Source organism: Erithacus rubecula, assembly GCF_903797595.1.
Source record: "Erithacus rubecula genome assembly, chromosome: 22".
Lineage (NCBI taxonomy): Eukaryota > Metazoa > Chordata > Aves > Passeriformes > Muscicapidae > Erithacus > Erithacus rubecula.
The window spans coordinates 6609617-6627049 of NC_136674.1; the positions used below are offsets into that span (position 1 = coordinate 6609617).

The 17433-nt window shown below is 48.3% G+C and overlaps 1 protein-coding gene across 8 annotated transcripts in view; it reads right to left on the reverse strand.

Moving 5' to 3' along the window:
* COL26A1 (collagen type XXVI alpha 1 chain) overlaps window positions 1-17433 on the reverse strand; it is a 167441-nt gene that overhangs the window by 15622 nt on the left and 134386 nt on the right. For all 8 annotated transcript variants that reach the window (XM_079325264.1, XM_079325260.1, XM_079325266.1 and 5 more), the window contains 4 exons: window positions 12167-12320; window positions 9878-9922; window positions 6832-6948; window positions 5521-5673 (listed from right to left, as the gene is read on the reverse strand). In XM_079325264.1, the coding sequence (XP_079181390.1) occupies window positions 5521-5673; window positions 6832-6948; window positions 9878-9922; window positions 12167-12320 (469 nt within the window). The remainder of the gene's footprint in view (window positions 1-5520; window positions 5674-6831; window positions 6949-9877; window positions 9923-12166; window positions 12321-17433) is intronic.

Here is a 17433-nt window from a genome sequence, read left to right on the forward strand (position 1 = left end):
CTCTCCAGAATCCTCTGGCGCCTGTTGCTGGCCAAGGGCTGGCAGTGCTGCAGGATGCTGGATTTGGGATCCTGGAGCACCTGCCCCTTGCTCCCAGAGGGCTGGGACCCCTGCTCCTGCAGAGCTGCTCATTCCACCTCTCAGAACTCAGCCAAGCTGTCCTTTCTCTCCAAACCTTGGTGCTTTATACACCTGTAAACTCTGCCTTGGAATAACTGACCCCAAATTCACCACCTGCACCCCACACCTGCCCTGAGGCTGCCTGGCAAATGAAGCAGTGGGGTGAGGATGTGGGGCTCCCTCCTGCCTCCCTGGCAGCACAGCACAGCCCCCAGCCCAGCCAGCTCACCTGGGCAGGTGCTACTGGGAGGTGCCCTGAGGTCTGAGGATGCAGGGATGCCCAGGGGTGGGTGTGCTCTGCCCCCTCCATACTCAGAAAACCCTCCTGCCATTTAGGATTATTGTAGGTGTTCAACTGGGCAGGTTCACTGAGCTCTGGGAAACACAGAGAAATGGGAGGGGAGCAGGGAAGGGAAAGCCAGCAGCAGGAATTGGAGTTTTGTGCTTTTGCACATCTTTCTCAGTTTTTTCCAGACAAAAACAAAACCCAGCAGCCTGTAGCTGTCCATATCTTCCCTCAGCCTGGAGCCAATAGGTTTCTATTCAGTTGGCAGCTGAATAGAAGACCCCCAGCTATAAATAAAAAAGCAGCCCTCAGTATTTAGTGTGATGCCAAAACCATATTCATCAACCCTGTTCCCTATGGACCTGTACTGTGGCACAGCTGTAATCTGGGGAGGCACCTGCATGGCAGCACCTTTTATCTGAGCACTCCACATCACTTTGGGACAGTTGTGGAAACCTGGAGCAAAAATTCAATGAACAACTAAGACAAGAAGGCCACAAAACAAGCAAGGGAGCCCCACATCCTGGTGCTACCAAGGCTTTCTGTAGATTTCCTGTTTAACCTGGATGAAGGTGTTGGCTCCTGGTCACCAGGATGGCAAACCCTCTGAAAATCCCACTTTTCCATAGCCGGAGCCTGCCATGCAGGAATAATGTCCATCTCCTGACCATGACCTCAAGTTTACTCATGTTTCCTTCCACCCATCCCTGTAACTCATCACAGTAAATTCAAGGGAACCCTGGGCAGGAAAAGGCTGGGAATGTCTCACTGCAAATGTCAAGTGACACCAGGAAGGTCAGAAGGGTGTTTGCTTACTCTGTAGAGTCCAGCCCAAAGGCCAGAAGGTGAACTCTCCAGAAATTTCAGCAAACACATTGCAAAGCTTTCCCAGCTTCTGGAGCATTGGGAATGATGGAGAGAACTTCCAGGGCAGTTGTTTGAAAGCAGCTCCCAGGGAAAACTGTGCACTGGCTCTGACTGCCAAGGATGGCAGAATACCTCTGCAATGCCTTCCTGGCAGCAGGACAGCACAAGGTCCAACCCAGATCCACATTTTGTGTCTAAAGCCTGAATGCAAACAGGTATTTATTGGACTACTGTTTCTAAACCCATTCATCTTCCCCCTCCTCACAGCCCTGAAACAAAACAACTGAGACTCTTCTCATGTTCAGGAGGAAAGGTACCCCAGTGAAGTGTGTAATCCAATTAATTTGAGTTTTATTTGACCATGTCAAAATCCATCACAGCTTGGGAGTAAGATGAAATTGGGAAATGAGCATCAAACAGCAGTGAAGGCATTAAGAATTGCAGAGCCTTTTGTTTTTAAAGTGATCAACAAAATCAACTGCACATCCACTGAGAGGGTCGGAGGATGGACTGCAAACAACCAGGCTTTAATTTCTGCTGGAGGTAAGCTGGGGATAAAGATTTGTGTTACAAAACACTCCAGCTAAATGGCACATTATTGCAATGACAGAGTTACTCCCACAAATCCACCCATCCTGACACTTGACTCAATGTTATTTATGAAAAGTGATTCCATGATTGTGACACAGAAGAGAGTTCTGATCAACTGCCCTTGGGCTCAGCAGCTCCTGCAGTCCTGGCCAGGCAGGACTCATCCAGACCCAGGTTTCCTTCCAGGACCAGCTCTGAATGAAACATACTGACAAGTAAATGGGACTGAAGTGTGTTAAAACACAACTCTCATTTTTTTAATGGATTGCCTCATATTCTCATAAAGCAGCAGGAAGAACTTGTATCTCCATATAAACTCCCTTATAAACAGGGGAACTGTCCTAGGTTACAATATGCCCAAAAGTCTGTATTCTATCACCATCTGCTGAAACCAGGTGGAGCAGTAATTCTAATTTCTGTGGGAGATATCCTCTGTTAATGGGCCAGCTGTTAAAAACCAGCTGGGGCAATCATCTTTATCTTTGCCATGGCCCATCCTTCCTCCAGGAGATATCTCCTGTTAATGGGCCATTCAGTCCCACTGTGTGACTGATAAAATTACATCATCCCACTGGCAAATGCCCCACCCAGGGGGAGGAGCCAAACATTTCCCACTTGGACAAATCTGAGATTTGGAACACCAAGGCAGCCCTTACCCACTGCTTTCCAGAGGACAAGAGCTACCAGGATCACTGCTTCAACAAGACAATCTGTACTGCTACCAGCACCCTAACCAGTGGAGTGTCAAGTTGTATTCTGACTCTGTCACTGGTTTTTTTTTTTTTTTTTTTGGTTTTTTTTTTTACTATTGCATGTATTTTATTTTTCTCATTTTTCTTATTACATTGTATTTCTGACTTGGAGTCTCTCATTGGTTTTGCTTTCAAACCATCATAGGGACATTCTGGGGCTCTCTGCACCTGGAGACTGGTAGAGCAGCCACAAAATAGCATCAAATAGCAGCAGGAACTTCCCTTCTCAGCCACCTCCTGCACTGAGCCAGGCTCTGCTGGACTCAAGAGCTGGATTGTTTCAGAGCTCCTGGATACCCCAAAGCAGCAGACAGTGCTTCATTGGGGAAAACCTTGATACTGAATTTGTTCCAGGAGCTTTCCAAGCCAAGAGGGAGAGTGAAACCAGGGGGCCTGGTCAGGCAGGAGCACCTGTGTTCTCTGGAAGGGGACAGAGACACCCAGGAACAGCACAGAAATGCCCTGAAGGACAGGGTGAGAGCTGCCCAGCAAAGACAGCTCAGGGTGCACTTTGAAAGAACTCAGTTTTCTCAATTCCTTTCCTCCTCTCCTTCCCCTTCTCTCCCTCTGCTCTGTTCTTGCTCAGGAAGGGCCTTGCTGGGATGCTGTTGCACAAATCCCTCTCCCTTGTCACCACTGACATGCTGGGCACACAATCAGCTGCTCTGCCTCAGTTTCCCCTTGCCCTCCCCTCAGGCTGCCCAGGGCAGAGGTGCAGCCACCACCCCTGGAAGTGTTAAAAGATGTGTGCCTGTGGCACCTGAGGTTTAATGTGCTGGGTTGATGGCTGGACTTGATCTTGGAGCTCTTTTCCCGCAGTGATGATTCTATGAAAACAATTTAATTTTGTTTTCCTTTGCAGATCTGCAAGGTGTAAGAAAACAACCCTCAAGAGTGAGAGTTGCATTCTTTTCTCTAACTATTCCCTAGAAATCATCAGTGCACAAGGAATAGGTCTGGGCTGGCTCTGGACCACATACCTGATCACTCATTTTTAAGTGGCAGGGAAAGTGAGAGATCCCAGTAGCAGCAGCCCCAGCAGTGGGGAGCAGCAGCTCAGCTTCTGGCCCAGGGCTGAGATTTCTGACTAAGGGATAAATTCCCCCATTAGAGCCTTGATTTGTTGAGACAGGATGGAAATGAAGTAATCCTGCCTTAATTTTTCTCTGCTACCTGATCTGGAGGGAGAAAAATGGGACCATTTCTTTTACCACAGCACAAGGAAACTGTGAGAAAATATTTGTCTCCCCACTTCTGGCTTCTGCCTGTGGATTAATATTGCCAACAGGAACTTGTTGCAATTAATAAAGGCACAGGCATTAACCATGTTCAGGCAGAACCAAACTCTGTATAAGAACAATAACCTGATACAGCTCTCACATCTCATTACCAGGAATATGCTTCCCTCTGCTGTCAGCAGCTGGAATTTTGTGTTTATAGTTTTCAGATGTGCTCCTTTCAAAACAAGTAAATACATTTTAAAAAATCTAAACAGAATTTACAAGGCTAAGTTTTACTGGTGGCAGAGGATCAGCTTTCCATCAGCCTTTGGGAGGTAAAATGGTAAAAAAATAGACTTGATCTTGCCAGAATATTGTCATGGCCACATGATAACTTATACTTGCAGCTGGATTTGTACTAAGAAAAAGTGTAATAAAGTTTTGGGCTACTCCTGCAAACCAAGGCATGGAGGGAGGGATGCCTAGGGATCCCAGGGATGTAAATGGAACAGTCACCATCTCCTCACTGTTCTCAAGTCCTCTGCCCACTGCTGGCAGAGATGATAAAAATGATTATCCACCATTTATCCTTCCTTGCTCTCAGGCTGATGAATGCAGCATGTTGATATGTATTTTGTGAAAATCTTAATATTGAACCTCAATTATCCATCCTGCCCATGCACCCTAAGTAACTGAATATGAAATTGAGCTGTTAAAATTCTCCCTGAATTTAAAATGCATCTGTTCACTTCTGGAGAGCAGAGTGGGTGGAAGGGAAGGGAGAGCTCGAGATCACTGTCAGACATGGGGAGACTTAGTAATCCTTGGCTGTAACTAAGACAACTGAGCTTTGAGGCTGGACAGGAGCAGCAGAGCTGGGGAAGAGGCACAGCTGAAATCAGGGGAGTGGAAATGTTCCTCAATATTACAGGGCTGGACCAGGAAAATCAGGCCCAAACCTGAGAGCATTCCAATCCAAGGATGTGTCTTTCCTTTTCTTGCCCTCCACAGCACAAATCAAATTAATATATTTTTAAAATCATTATAAGTACAAAGAAACCCTGGCCCTCCTGTTCAAGGGAAGGGATAAATCATTGTGTCAGTGTGGACTTTCCAGTCCATAATTCTGTGTTTTGTGTGGATGTGGGATAATGTGGATGCACAGGTGGAAGAAGCATCTGCAGGGGCAGGGAAAGAAGCACATTTAACAGATGTCTTTGTTGTAATTGCAGAGCTGCAAATCTCTGATTCCTGAGCAACCCTGACACTACAGCACCACAACAGTGGCACCAAGAGGGCTCCAACCACCTGCACCTAATCTGCCACTCTGGATTCCTCTGCCCTTGTCTCTCAGGTGATGCTACCTGAGCTCTGTCATTTCACCCTCCTCCCAGCAGCCGCTCCTGATGGAAGCTCACAGTTGACTCCCCAAAGCTGTGATGAAGCTAAAAAAACAGGCTCAGAGAACAAAATCCTCCAAACCCTGCTCTCACTGACAATTTAGGAGAGCAGGGATTTTGTTCCTCATTTTGAGGTGAACCCCCTGTAGCTTCCATCCTGAACAGAGACCCAGACAGTGCAGGCAGATTGTCCAGCTGCTCCCAGGCCAGGCAGAGCCTGAGCTGCTCTGTGCCTGCCCACCTTGCTGCTGCCACAGAACATGGGAATTGAGGAGAGAACTTACTTTCCTTCTCAGCTGTGGGCTGGAGTGAGTAGAGGACCCCTTGCTGGAAGGTGAGAGGGAGGCTTGGGGTGGCTGGTGGCCCTGGAGGACCTGGGGGACCTGGGATCCCAGTTTCTCCTGGAAGTCCTCTTGGTCCTTGAGGTCCCAACATCCCTGTGCAGAGACAGGAGAAGATGTGTTAATTGTGCTAAGGATGTTATCATGTAAAAAGACAGCAAGAAGACAAAGGATTCCTGTCCTGAACTGCAGCTGTGGGAATCAGAGGGGTGGGGAAAATAGAAACAGCTTCCCAATTTTCCTTTTTTTTTTTTTTGTTTAGCATCTTCCTCTGCAGAGGAGAGAGCTTGACTTGGCTCAGAGGTGCTGCCTTTGAGCAGCCCAATTGCTGAAAGAGTGAAACCTCCCCTCTCCCTGAGGCTGTGAGAAACTACAGGCAGCAAAGTGTGAAATCCAATCCTCTTTCCCTCCAGGTACACCTGTGTCACCTCCCTGCCAGGAAAGCTCAGGAAGCAGAGTCAGTCCAGGAGCAGACAGATCACACATCCTGTGAGGCTGGAAGGCTCTTGTTGCAAACAGAAACCAAAAAAAAAGCAGACACATCCTTGGCCAGACTTTGGCCACTGACAGCTTGCCAGAAAGTGCCAAAAAGTGTTCAGGGCTGCTCTCACATTTGAGGCACGCTCAGAGTTTTAAATCTAACCCCAGCTCAGGCTCAAGGCACTGCCTTTCAGACACAGAGAGCTCAGAGCCTGAGGTCTGGCACCTATTGTGCAGTATCACCTTCATCAAAACATTCAGGAAGGTTTGGGGAATGAAGAGAGACTCCCAGCTCAGGAATGGAGTGCTCTCTGAAAGAATGGCCTCATAACCTTTTCCCTTAACATACAAAAGCATCATTAGTTTGACATCCTGGCATCTGACAGCTTGACACAAATGGTGGAGAAAAAAGGGAGTTAAAGCAGGCACCCAGTGTGGGGGTTAACCAGGGAATGCTCTGTTCCAAAGGCTGACAGGTCACAGGCTCTTTCTTACAGCTCCTGAGCAGGATGGGGAAACATGATCCTGCTCTGCAGCTTTCTGGGCCAGGCTGCCTCCAGCTGCACAGGAAACCCAGGGTCTGTCATTGCTGGTGCAGGTGCTTGCCTGCCCTGGGAGCTCCTGGCTGATTCCAGCTCCCAGGGTTCTCCCTGGAATGGGTTTGACACCAACTGAAGATGCTCAAATCTTGCATGTCTGAGCTGCTGTCACAGACAATCTGTATGAAGTGAAACAGCTCCTGCCACAGCAGCACTGCCCTTCTCCAGCACTCACCTGGTGGCCCTGCAGGTCCCCTCTCACCAGGCTGTCCCTTCTCTCCTTTTGGCCCTGGTGGTCCTGGCAGCCCAGTGGGTCCAACTGGGCCTGGGGGACCAACCTGTCCTGGAATCCCTGGAAATGTTCAGAAAGGAAATCAGCTGGAAATTAGACACTGCTGAGGTCAGAAAGGCTTCAGCACCCTCAAAAGCAGAGGAGAGGAACTCAGTGATGTAGAGGGGGAGAAATGCAGCAGTGCACAGACAGGGTGGCACTGGTGGCAGGAGCTGTCTGGCAGGTCTGACAAGCCTGACTGGACTTTGCTTCTCCTCTTCCTTCAGTCCGTAAGGAAAAAGCACAGCCCCATGCACATGACCCTCCCCAAAAAGCCAGCAGGATGTGCTGGGCAGAGCCCCACTGAGCCCACTCTGGCCCCTTCCCAAGGCCTGAAGGGCTCTGGGCAGGGTCTGGATGTGCTTTGCTGGGTTCATCCAGACACACATAAACTCCAGAGCCATCCCAAAGTACCAAAATACACAAAATCTGCCAAAGAAAATCAAACCCTGCCTGCCACTTGCTGTGTACACATCACCCAGGGGCTGTATCAGTGATGTTTCCCTGGTTTCTCCTGTGTTCATGCATCTCACAAGGGCTCTGTGCTGTGCACAAGTTTTTTCATCCCAAAGTGGCATTAGTGTCCCCCCACTTCTGCAGGAACTGGATGTCAGTACTGTGCATCACTGAGCAGGGCTCCAGGGTGATTTGAAACAGCAGGAGCAGTGATTGTGCCCAGTGGGGTGTTTCTTGTACTCAGAGCCCCAGTAATCCCAGGAAAGGTGCATTAGTGATCTCCAAGTCACTACTTCTGGTGACTCCAAATAAAATCCTAACGTTGTTCTCCCCAGACTATCAAAATAATGACAGCACTTGGCAATTTTATAGTGTTGTTCAGAAGAGCACTGCTCATCTTGGGCTCACATTTAAACATTTTAACACTGTGCAAGCAGCACTGAAGCTTTAATGCCCTGGGGATGTGAGTGAGTGGGTCTGTCTGCTCAGATTAAGTGGTTAATGGTTACAATAAAGGCATTAAGTGTCAGAGGCACAAGAGTCAGAGGTTCCTGGTTTCTGGGCTACCAAAGGGCTCAGAGTGTTTGAAAGCAGTGGCAGATGCAAGCTCTGAATCCAGAGGGAATGAGGGATGAGTCCAAAGTTCAGCACACTCAGATTTCAGATTTTAGACCATGTATTACATGTGACCACAACTCAGCAGAGCAATTTAAGGTTTTATCAATTCTTAGGGAGTGTCTTTCTCCCTCCCAGGCATCAGGAGAGGTACTGGACCCACAGAAGCAGAATATGCTGCACATGGGGGTGGAGAGCATGGGTGGGAATGGAGGGAGAGAAGGAGCAAAGGAAAGAAGCTGGACAGCACCTTCCCAGGCACAGGGCTGCACAATCACATCAAGGCTCACAGGATTTGCAGCTCCCACGTTTGGATCCAGTTCCCACTCTAGATGTGGGATAGCTCACCTGGGTACTAAAACTCATCACCCCAGACATTCCTCCAAATGCCTCATTTCTCAGAATAAAGCAATAATCCCCCAATACTAGATCCCTGAAAAGACTCCCCTTCCTCTCTTCTTTTTTTCTGTTTTGGAGAAATGTCCAAACTGGTTTTTCTTACAAAAATGAAATCTCTCCACGTTCAATCCACAATGAAACTGGGCAGATTGAGGAAATGACAATTCTCAATGGCTTTGAGTGGGAGTGTGAGCCTGTACTTTTGTTGCATTCAGTCATCAATAAAGATCTGATTTAACTTGAGTATTGAACAAGGAATTAAGGCCAGGTTTTAATTTGGATCAATTTGCTTATCCACAGGACACAAACTGCAGCCTTTTCTATGGATAGAAGGATGGATTCCCAGGCAGGTGATCAGGAGCCTTTTTAGGAAAGCAAGAACATTTGTTCACAGCATTGGAAACAGCTTCTACCCCTAAAAAAAAACAACCCCAGCACACCTGAAACTTCACTGCAGCAAATTCCAGCACAGAGGGAAGAACAGCAGAAAGTGTTTTGCAAGCAGGACAGGCTGTGCTGCTGAGTGTGGGTCAGGACATTCCCTCACCTGAGTAAATCACCCTTAATCCTTCAGCCCAGCCTTGTAACTCAATCCCATGGAGTCCTGCAGACCAGGAGCAATCATTCCCTGCACAATCCTCAATCCCAGTGCTGCAGCAGAGCTTTAGAGAAAGTGGCACTTGCTGCCCTGGAGGGGGAAGCACTGGAGGAAAGGCTGGGAGAAGCAGCACTGGGTGATGTGACAGGCAAGTGCTCATACTGCTGACAAATGGAGTTACCAGCTTAAAAGAGACAAGGGCAACAGGGGGAAAAAAGAGGGAAGGATTCAGGGAAAAGGTGTGGGGGGGTAAATTTTCAGCTGGCATAAATCAGCTCTGCTGTAGTGGCATTGATTCCTGTGGTGAGTTTATCCTCCAAACAATATGAAGCAAAAGACCACAGGAAAAATACTTTTTAAAAGGCATAGGGTGAGTAATCTACTGCTGGAAGCCATGTCAGATGTGCAAAAATCTGGATTTTCTTCCTGGCTCTGTCATGAACCTGCAACACACCATCTGCTCCCCTCCTTGCCCAGGGTTTTCCCTGCCCAGGAGCTGCTCTGTTTACATGGAGCTTAGGAAAGGGATACCCTGAGCATCCCCAGAGGCTCCTGCTGCCCCTGGCAGGCAATACCACTTACAGAAGAGTTTTCTCCATCACTCAGGATATGCCCTGCTACCTCTGGCCACATCTGCTCCCTCTCCATCAGACAGTGATGTCCATCCCTTGTCTCAGAGGTGATAAAACTGGAGTTTGGCCTCTCCAACCAAAGCAGCCCATGATCAGATAAAGTGCAAAGAACAAACCCAGCCTCTCCATCTGTGAGGCTCCAAGGAGTTCCTGGCCACAGGACCCTTCTGCTTTTTGGGACTTAAGTACAGGACTGGGCTTAACAACAGTTTGTGCTTTGAAAAAGAAATAGCAGAAACTATGAACTTACCCTGTGGTATCAGCTGCTCCTCTGCACCTCTGTGTCCTTTAGTTTCTGTTTCAGAAGGACAGAGTAAAAAATAATTTTAAAAAGGAGAAAAATAGAGAGATATGAAAAATTAGGTCTCTTGCTGCCAACTGGCTCAGCCAGAGTATATATATTTTCTTAATACTTAGAAAAATGTATTCTGTTGATTAACAAGCTGATCAGAAAGACCAGTGGTGCAGCTGTCTCAACAGCACTGATTGCTTTTAAATGATTGTCTATTCTCAGCCCTGTCACTCACAGAAGAAATAACCACCCTCATAAACAGTAGCCAGTTTTCCTGGACCTGAGCCTGGAGAGGCATCAGCTAACCCAGAGCTGTGGGGTCATCCAGGAACCCTTGCAGAGCTCCCAGCATCCTGTCCATACCACCCACCTCTGTGTCAGCATCCTGCCCTTGGTCCATCCAGCCTGGTAGGGCTGGGATTTATTTTGGCTGAACACCCAAAAGCAGGGCAAAGGAGGGAATGTTTCACAAAAGGCTCAGGGGAGGGGTGGGAGGGATCCTTAGCTTTCCACAACCCCAAATCCCCCAGGACACCCAGGCTTGGCTTGCACCCACTCCAGTATCCCACAGGATGAAAGATCTGCTGAGATCTCTGAGGAGAACCTGGGGGCAGCTCCCAGCAAGGCACAGCACAGTGTGAGATCATGCCAAAGGGGCAGCTCCCCTCCACCCTAAATTGTGTGGAGTTCCCTCCACTCCACCAAAATCCACGCTGAGTTTGTTTGGCTGGCTTAGAATCATGGACACAGACTGGAGTGGGGAGGGAAGGAGGCCAAACATGGACCCAGATCCATGAAATATCCCCACAGCTCTCTAGCAAAGTGAGGATTTGAAGCCCACAGAGGCTGGGTAGGGGCTCCAGCAGGTGCCAGTGAGGAACTGAGCTGATTATTTGTCATTGCTGAAAGCCACTCTTCTGACTGGAAACACTCCAGTCCATTCCTGATTCCTTTATTACACCACAGCTCATACTCCACAGCAGGTTAAATAAACCAAGGCCAGAAATACAAAGGGTAACAGTGAGCAAGGGCTACACCTGGCAGCACAGACAGAGCCTGGAATGTGGCTGACACACAGCTCAGACATCACCCCTGCTTTGGGAGGTGACCAGCAGTGTCTGCAGGGTGGGAGGTGCTGACCCTGCACATGGGCTGAGCCTGAGCCAAGGGATGCAGAAAAGCTGCTCTGCTGCATTTGCTGTGCTGACTTTGGTGCAGAGACACTGCCACAGCAAAAATAAATGGCATGGAAAAGGCAGAATGAGCATATAATGGGCACTGGGGGAAACTGCTCTAATTCAGCTCCTGGCAGCTGTGGCTGTGGTTCTGAGAATACTTTGCAGAACATATTGTCAGTGAGCCTCCCTCCATGTTGTGGCATCATGTCAAATCATAAACAGGGACAACATCTGGACTGGTTTGGTTGCTCCAAGTCTGCTGCAGTCAGGAGGGGCTGCCATAACAAACTGCTTGGGTTAAAAAAATGGAAAGAAAAAAAAATAAGAAGAAAAAAGCAAAGTAGGCCCTAAAGAATAAAGAACTGCTCTGGGAGCAAGGAAAGCAACAGATAGACAGGGCTTTGGAAGCAGAGAGCTGGGATCTTGAAAAAAGATGCCAAGGTCAAGAAAATTCAATGCATGGGGATCTGTCTGGCCAAGTGGGCTCAGAGGGAGACTTTCTTGTAAGTGTATTTTTTTTTCGTGCCACAAGAGGGATCATAAAACAGCCCATTGTGTTTATGGCAAATTTAGAAAATATAAAGCAGACTGCAACTAATGCTGCTATTCATGGAAAAGTTTTTTGCCCTAATATGACCAAGAATGACCCATGCAGCCATTGCTCTGCCCCCAGCACTGCTCCAGATGGGGAAATGCTGCATTTGGTGCTCAACAGGTGAGCAGGAGCTGCCCCACTGTGACCTGATGGCTCTCTGCAGTTCCCTCAGGAATGTTTCCATGTGTCCAGACCTCAAAATCCACACCTTTGAATTTAAAACAAGCCCACTGAAACACACAGACAGGCACAGTGGCCCTGCTGGGGTTAACAGAACTAGAACAGAGCCAAATTCAGCTCCCAGCAGGTGTTTGTGCCAACAGAAATCGTGGCTGCCACAGGCCAGCACAGCTTCAATGGATTTCTGCCAAGGATTCTCCTGCTCCAGGGGCAGAGCAGACCAAAACTCCTTTTCAGCTGCCCAAAGGCACTGTGGAAGGAGGGGTGTTTTGGGGGGGACCAGGCCAGGCTTACCCACAGCTCCCAGGGATTTCCTGAGCACAGTGCCAGGGTTGAGCAGGGGGAAGGCATCAGGCAGCAGCTCCTGGTCCCACGAGGCCGTGGTGCCCGTGATGGGCAGGTTGTTCTCCAGGGCTGGGCTCCTCTCTGCAGCCTCCAGCAGCAGGATCTGCACAGGAACACACACAGGGTCAGCTGGGGCTCACAGCAAGGTGCTCACAAGCTCAGAGCTGGGGGTTCAGCCCCCTTAACTAAAGGCTGGATGGTTCTGGTGGGTCCCTTCCAACCCATAACATTCCATGATCTCTGATCTGGATGGTTTCAGATGTGGTCTCAACTCCTGAGGAGGTCCTGAAGCTCTTTTCCAGACAGGGCTGGGAATAACTCTGCTCACACACCACAGGATTTTGGCATGAAAGCTTTATTGGTTTTAGGAAATCAGCACCAATTAGCTTGTTAGCTGCTGTGTTAATTGTGAGTGTGTCCCACACACACCCTCCTTGGGGAGGGCTCCAGAGTGGGATTGTGTCCCTGGTGACAAACATGACACCAGGGACTGGAGCTGCTGTTGGGGACACAGCATTTCCCTGCTGAGAAAATCAGGAATTACTGAGAGCTGGGACAGCTGAGGGGCTGTGCCTGCAGCCCCAGGGTAGCAAACTGAGCACAAGTACTGGTTGGAAAAGCACAAATACTGACCAAATTAGAAATGATGGAGAAGATGAAGCTTTAAGGAGTTGAAGTGCATTAACCTTGAAGCAAATTAAAGAGGAAAAAAAAAATAATAAAAAGCAGCAGGCTATTTACTCAAGGAGCTCTGCTTAGGAGCAAAAGCATGTTATTAAAACTCCCAACTGTTTCTAGGCCTTGCAAACACACAGCCTTCAAATAACCCCATCAGGCATCCCTGAGGTGTGAGGGCCCTTCACAACCTTCTCTCCTTGGCAAAGTGACCCCACATTCCTTGTATGATCCAGGCTGTCCTTCAGGCTGTGCTCCCTCCATGAAACTGGGAGCTGCTCTCCAACAAGGGAACATTTTTCTAGGCATTCAACACTGAGGTTTGTTACAGCATCATCTTTTCCTGTTGAAAACCACCTAAGCAATACCAATTTAGGGATAAGGGAAATAGAAGGGAATGTGGCTCAAACTTTCCACTAAATCCCTAGAAGTTTCAGCCTTTACACACTGTGTTGTCTTTACATAATGAAGTCACACTGCAATTATGAATGAGAGTGACTTGGCTCCACTTGTTTGTTTTTAACTTGCAATTATTACAAGGTTTATCACTTCTTTATTGCAAGGCCTGGTGAGAGCCAGTAGTGCAGCAGTGCCAGAAATGATGAACTTCCTGCAGAATGTACTGGCCTGACAGGGGTGAATCAGAAACTAATTAAACTGGGAGCTGGGTTAAGTGCAAGGGAACTGAACCTCACTCTTGCAAACAAGCAAAATTCTTCCTTTATTGCAAGGATCTGTATTTACAGATCCAGAGTCCTGCTTTCTGAGTACAGCAGAAAGCAGGAAGGTCACAATGCTTTTCTTCACCAGGTTTGACTGATGCCAGGCAGGAAGGAATCAGTTCCATCTGCCTTTTGCACTCTGAGCTCCTACCCAATGATTTATATCTCAGACTTTCCAGGAAACGTGTTATCAGTTCAACAAACACTTAAGCATGTGCCTAACCATAACTGTGCTTAACTCCCATTGCCATGGGACTCAAGTGTGAGCTGAAGACCTGTTCTGAATCACTTTATATTATTTATTATATCATCCTTCCACTTCCCCAGCAAACACCTGGATGTTTCTGGGGTGGAGAGGCAGAGTAACCCTGGGGGTGGCAAATCAGAGGGGCTGCAGGCAGGGCTGGGCTGGGCTGCTCCTGCTGTGGGGAAGGGGCACACAGGGGCTGTTTGGACAGGGCTCTGCAGAGCTGGGGGAGCAGGGATATCAAATCACTGCAGCCATGGTCAGGGCCCAGCAAAGCACAGGGGCTCTGCCCAAGGTCGCATCTGGAGTGGAACAGCTCCAAATCATTTTTATGGGTGATAATAAAAATGTGTTACCACATAATCAACACAAAACAGTGGCAAGGGTATCCTTTTCATTAAAACAACATGTTTTAAATGAGCACTCTGCTGATAAATGCTGTAAAAGCTGTAAAGCCATGCACAGGATAATCCAGCATGCACTGTTATAAATTGACTATATATACTTTGCAGTCATTAAGGCTCAAACCATAGTAACAAGTTTATTTTCCCTGGGCACGGAATGATAGAGGTCAGGAAGTCTCCAGGCTTGAACTTGCTGAGAAATTCTAGTTTTTATGATTAGGGCTGAAGAAATGCCCAAAAGAAATAAAGCAGAAAGAGGAGAACTCTCACATCCGTGAGATCCACAGAGCCAAACTAAAGAAGGGGAAGCACAAGGGATTTAGTCACATTCAAAAATCTCAAACTACACACAGCTCTTTCAGCAAGGAGTGTCCTCTCACACCACAGAGCACAAATGGGCTCCTCACACATTATTGCAATAGCACTGGAGCCATTCATCCATTTTCTGTCACGTTCTGTTTTTCTTAAGGCTGCCATTGCTGTAGTCAGGGGACTGGAGGAGAATTCCCACTTTCATTAAATAAAAAAAAAGAAAATTTTGAGCCCTCTGAGTAAACTGCTGGAAAATGATACCACAGAGGCTCACAGCCAGAAAGAAAATTAGCAAAATGTGCAGTGTATTAAAGTCTCAGTACTAAAATCTTGGTATTTTCTAGTCAATAGGGTTGAGGTAGAGAGAGGAATAACATCAAGGGAAGAATGTGTGGTTTGCACAGGGAATCCTCATTGCAAGCAGTGCCCACCTGTGTTGCTGCTCCAACTTTCAGAAGTTCTTCCTCCATGAAGAATGAAGGCAGAAAATATCCTCATGCCACCAGATAAATGATAAATGATAAATGATAAATTATAAATGCTAAATGATAAATGTCTTGCAACCATGGGTGATGTCCCCCACCAGCCAACCAGGGAAGGCAGAGAAGAGGACAGTGGCTGCTGCCTGCAGTGCCAGGACAGCAGATCCCTGCAGGACACAAAAAACCATTTCCTCCCCACCTTGCAATGTGCAGTCTGAGCTGAAGGATGGCCTCAACTCAGCAAAACACTCAAACTTTTGTCTTTCTGCATGGAAGGAAAAACTCAAATCAGCCTAAATGCTGAACTGGATCCTCTGGCAAGAGAGGTGCCAGCAGCACAAGGGTTTGTCCCTGGTTCCAGACCCCATGGTCAGACACAGCTGGGTCAGGGGGCTGGAAGGGACTGAAACAGGACCAGTTCTGCTGCCAGCAGCACACAGGAGCTACAGGAGCACTCAGAACACAGGGAGCACCTGGCCAAGGCTCAGGCAGCAGGGTCTGAGCCTGATCCTGCAGGATCACCCTGGGGCTCCCAAACCCACCAGGCTCTCAGGGCTGGCTCTGGTTCCTGCTCCATTCCCAAGGCTCCCAAACCCACCAGGCTCTGGCCCCTACTCCACTCCCAAGGCTCCCAAACCCACCAGGATCCCAGGGCTGGCTCTGGCTTCTGCTCACTCCCAAGGCTCCCAGGGCTGACTGTGGTTCCTGCTCACTCCCAGGGCTCCCAAACTCACCTGGCTCTGGTTCCTGCTCACTCCCAGGGCTCCCAGCCTGGCTCTGGTTCCTGCTCACTCCCAGGGCTCCCAAACTCACCTGGCTCTGGTTCCTGCTCACTCCCAGGGCTCCCAGCCTGGCTCTGGTTCCTGCTCACTCCCAAGGCTCCCAGGGCTGGCTGTGGTTCCTGCTCTTTCCCAGGGCTCCCAAACCCACCAGGCTCTGGCTCCTGCTCACTCCCAGGGCTCCCAAACTCACCAGGCTCTGGCTCCTGCTCACTCCCAGGGCTCCCAAACCCACCAGGCTCTGGTTCCTGCTCACTCCCAAGGCTCCCAGCCTGGCTCTGGCTCCTGCTCACTCCCAAGGCTCCCAGCCTGGCTGTGGATCCTGCTCTGCTCCCTGCTCTCCGTGGGGACACGCGTGGTGTGCCTGGAGCTCAGTCCCAGCTTACTCAACCCACCTCCTCCTGTTCCATTTGCCAGCATAAACTTTCTCAGCTTCAGACAAATACCACATTTCTTGCATCAGATCCAAAGCTCCGGCCAGGGACAATGGAAATGGGAGGACGGTTTTCATCTTCTTGAGATGTTTGGTGTCAGAGGACTTTCTTTGGCTTGTAGTGGCTTTCCAGAACCCTATTTTTGTTGTTCCCACTCATCAAAAAAAAAAAAAAATCACAAAGGCAGCCTCCTCCCATCATCTGTCCTCTGCTCACATTCCTGATGTCCTGTAACTAGGTAGGTGTTAGAAACAAGGGAAGAGCAGCCAGGCTTCCAAAGATTTAAAAGTTGATATAACAGGGCTCAAAATGCTTTTTCTTTGGATAAAAATCCAGATAGATATTATTAATTAACAAACAGGGGATATTTGGACTCTTGAAGCATCAGTGGAATTAACTCCCTTCCATCCCTCTCAAAAGAGGATGAAAAGAAACTGCATGAATCCAGCTCATCAGCTAAAAATTCCAGTGTAAAGTAAGATTCCCTTGATCTTGTAGAGACACAAGCTGATTAATAATGGTAATTGCATAACTTATTGGACATATCTTTCTTCATAGCTAATTATTTGGCAATATAAGAGGTTTTTTAATCATTCATCGAGACAGATCTAAACAGGGAGTTTTACAAAACGTGATGGGGAATGCTCTCTCTCATAGCAGTGAGGGACCTGTGAGCACAAGGCTCCAGCACAGACACAAGTGCTTGGTTTCAAAAGCCAAAAGACATCCAAGTGTCTACCAATATCTGAGGAGCTGGGTGCCCAAAGAGAACCTAAGGTGATTTCATCCTCACAACATCTTAGAGGCTTTGGCCAAAGGGACAAGATAATCTTGTTGCACTGATAAATTATGGGGGGAGCACTGGCTGATGTCATTGTAGTGATTCAGTGCAGAGCAAAAGGTGAGCAAATGTCATCAGATAATGCATGGAAGACAGAAATATAGACCAAAGGCTTCTATCAAACAGCACAGTTCTTGTTCTTTCTGCAAAGAGTGCTACAAGATTTCCAAAAACAGGATGGAAAATGCAACTCTCCTCAGCAGGCACCTTCTCTGAATGTGCTCCCCAGTGGGATTCACTCTGCTGCTGAGGTCCCAGCCTGCCACAGCTGGCACCCTGAGGAGCCAGATGTGGAGAGGACCCAGCAATCCTTCAGTACA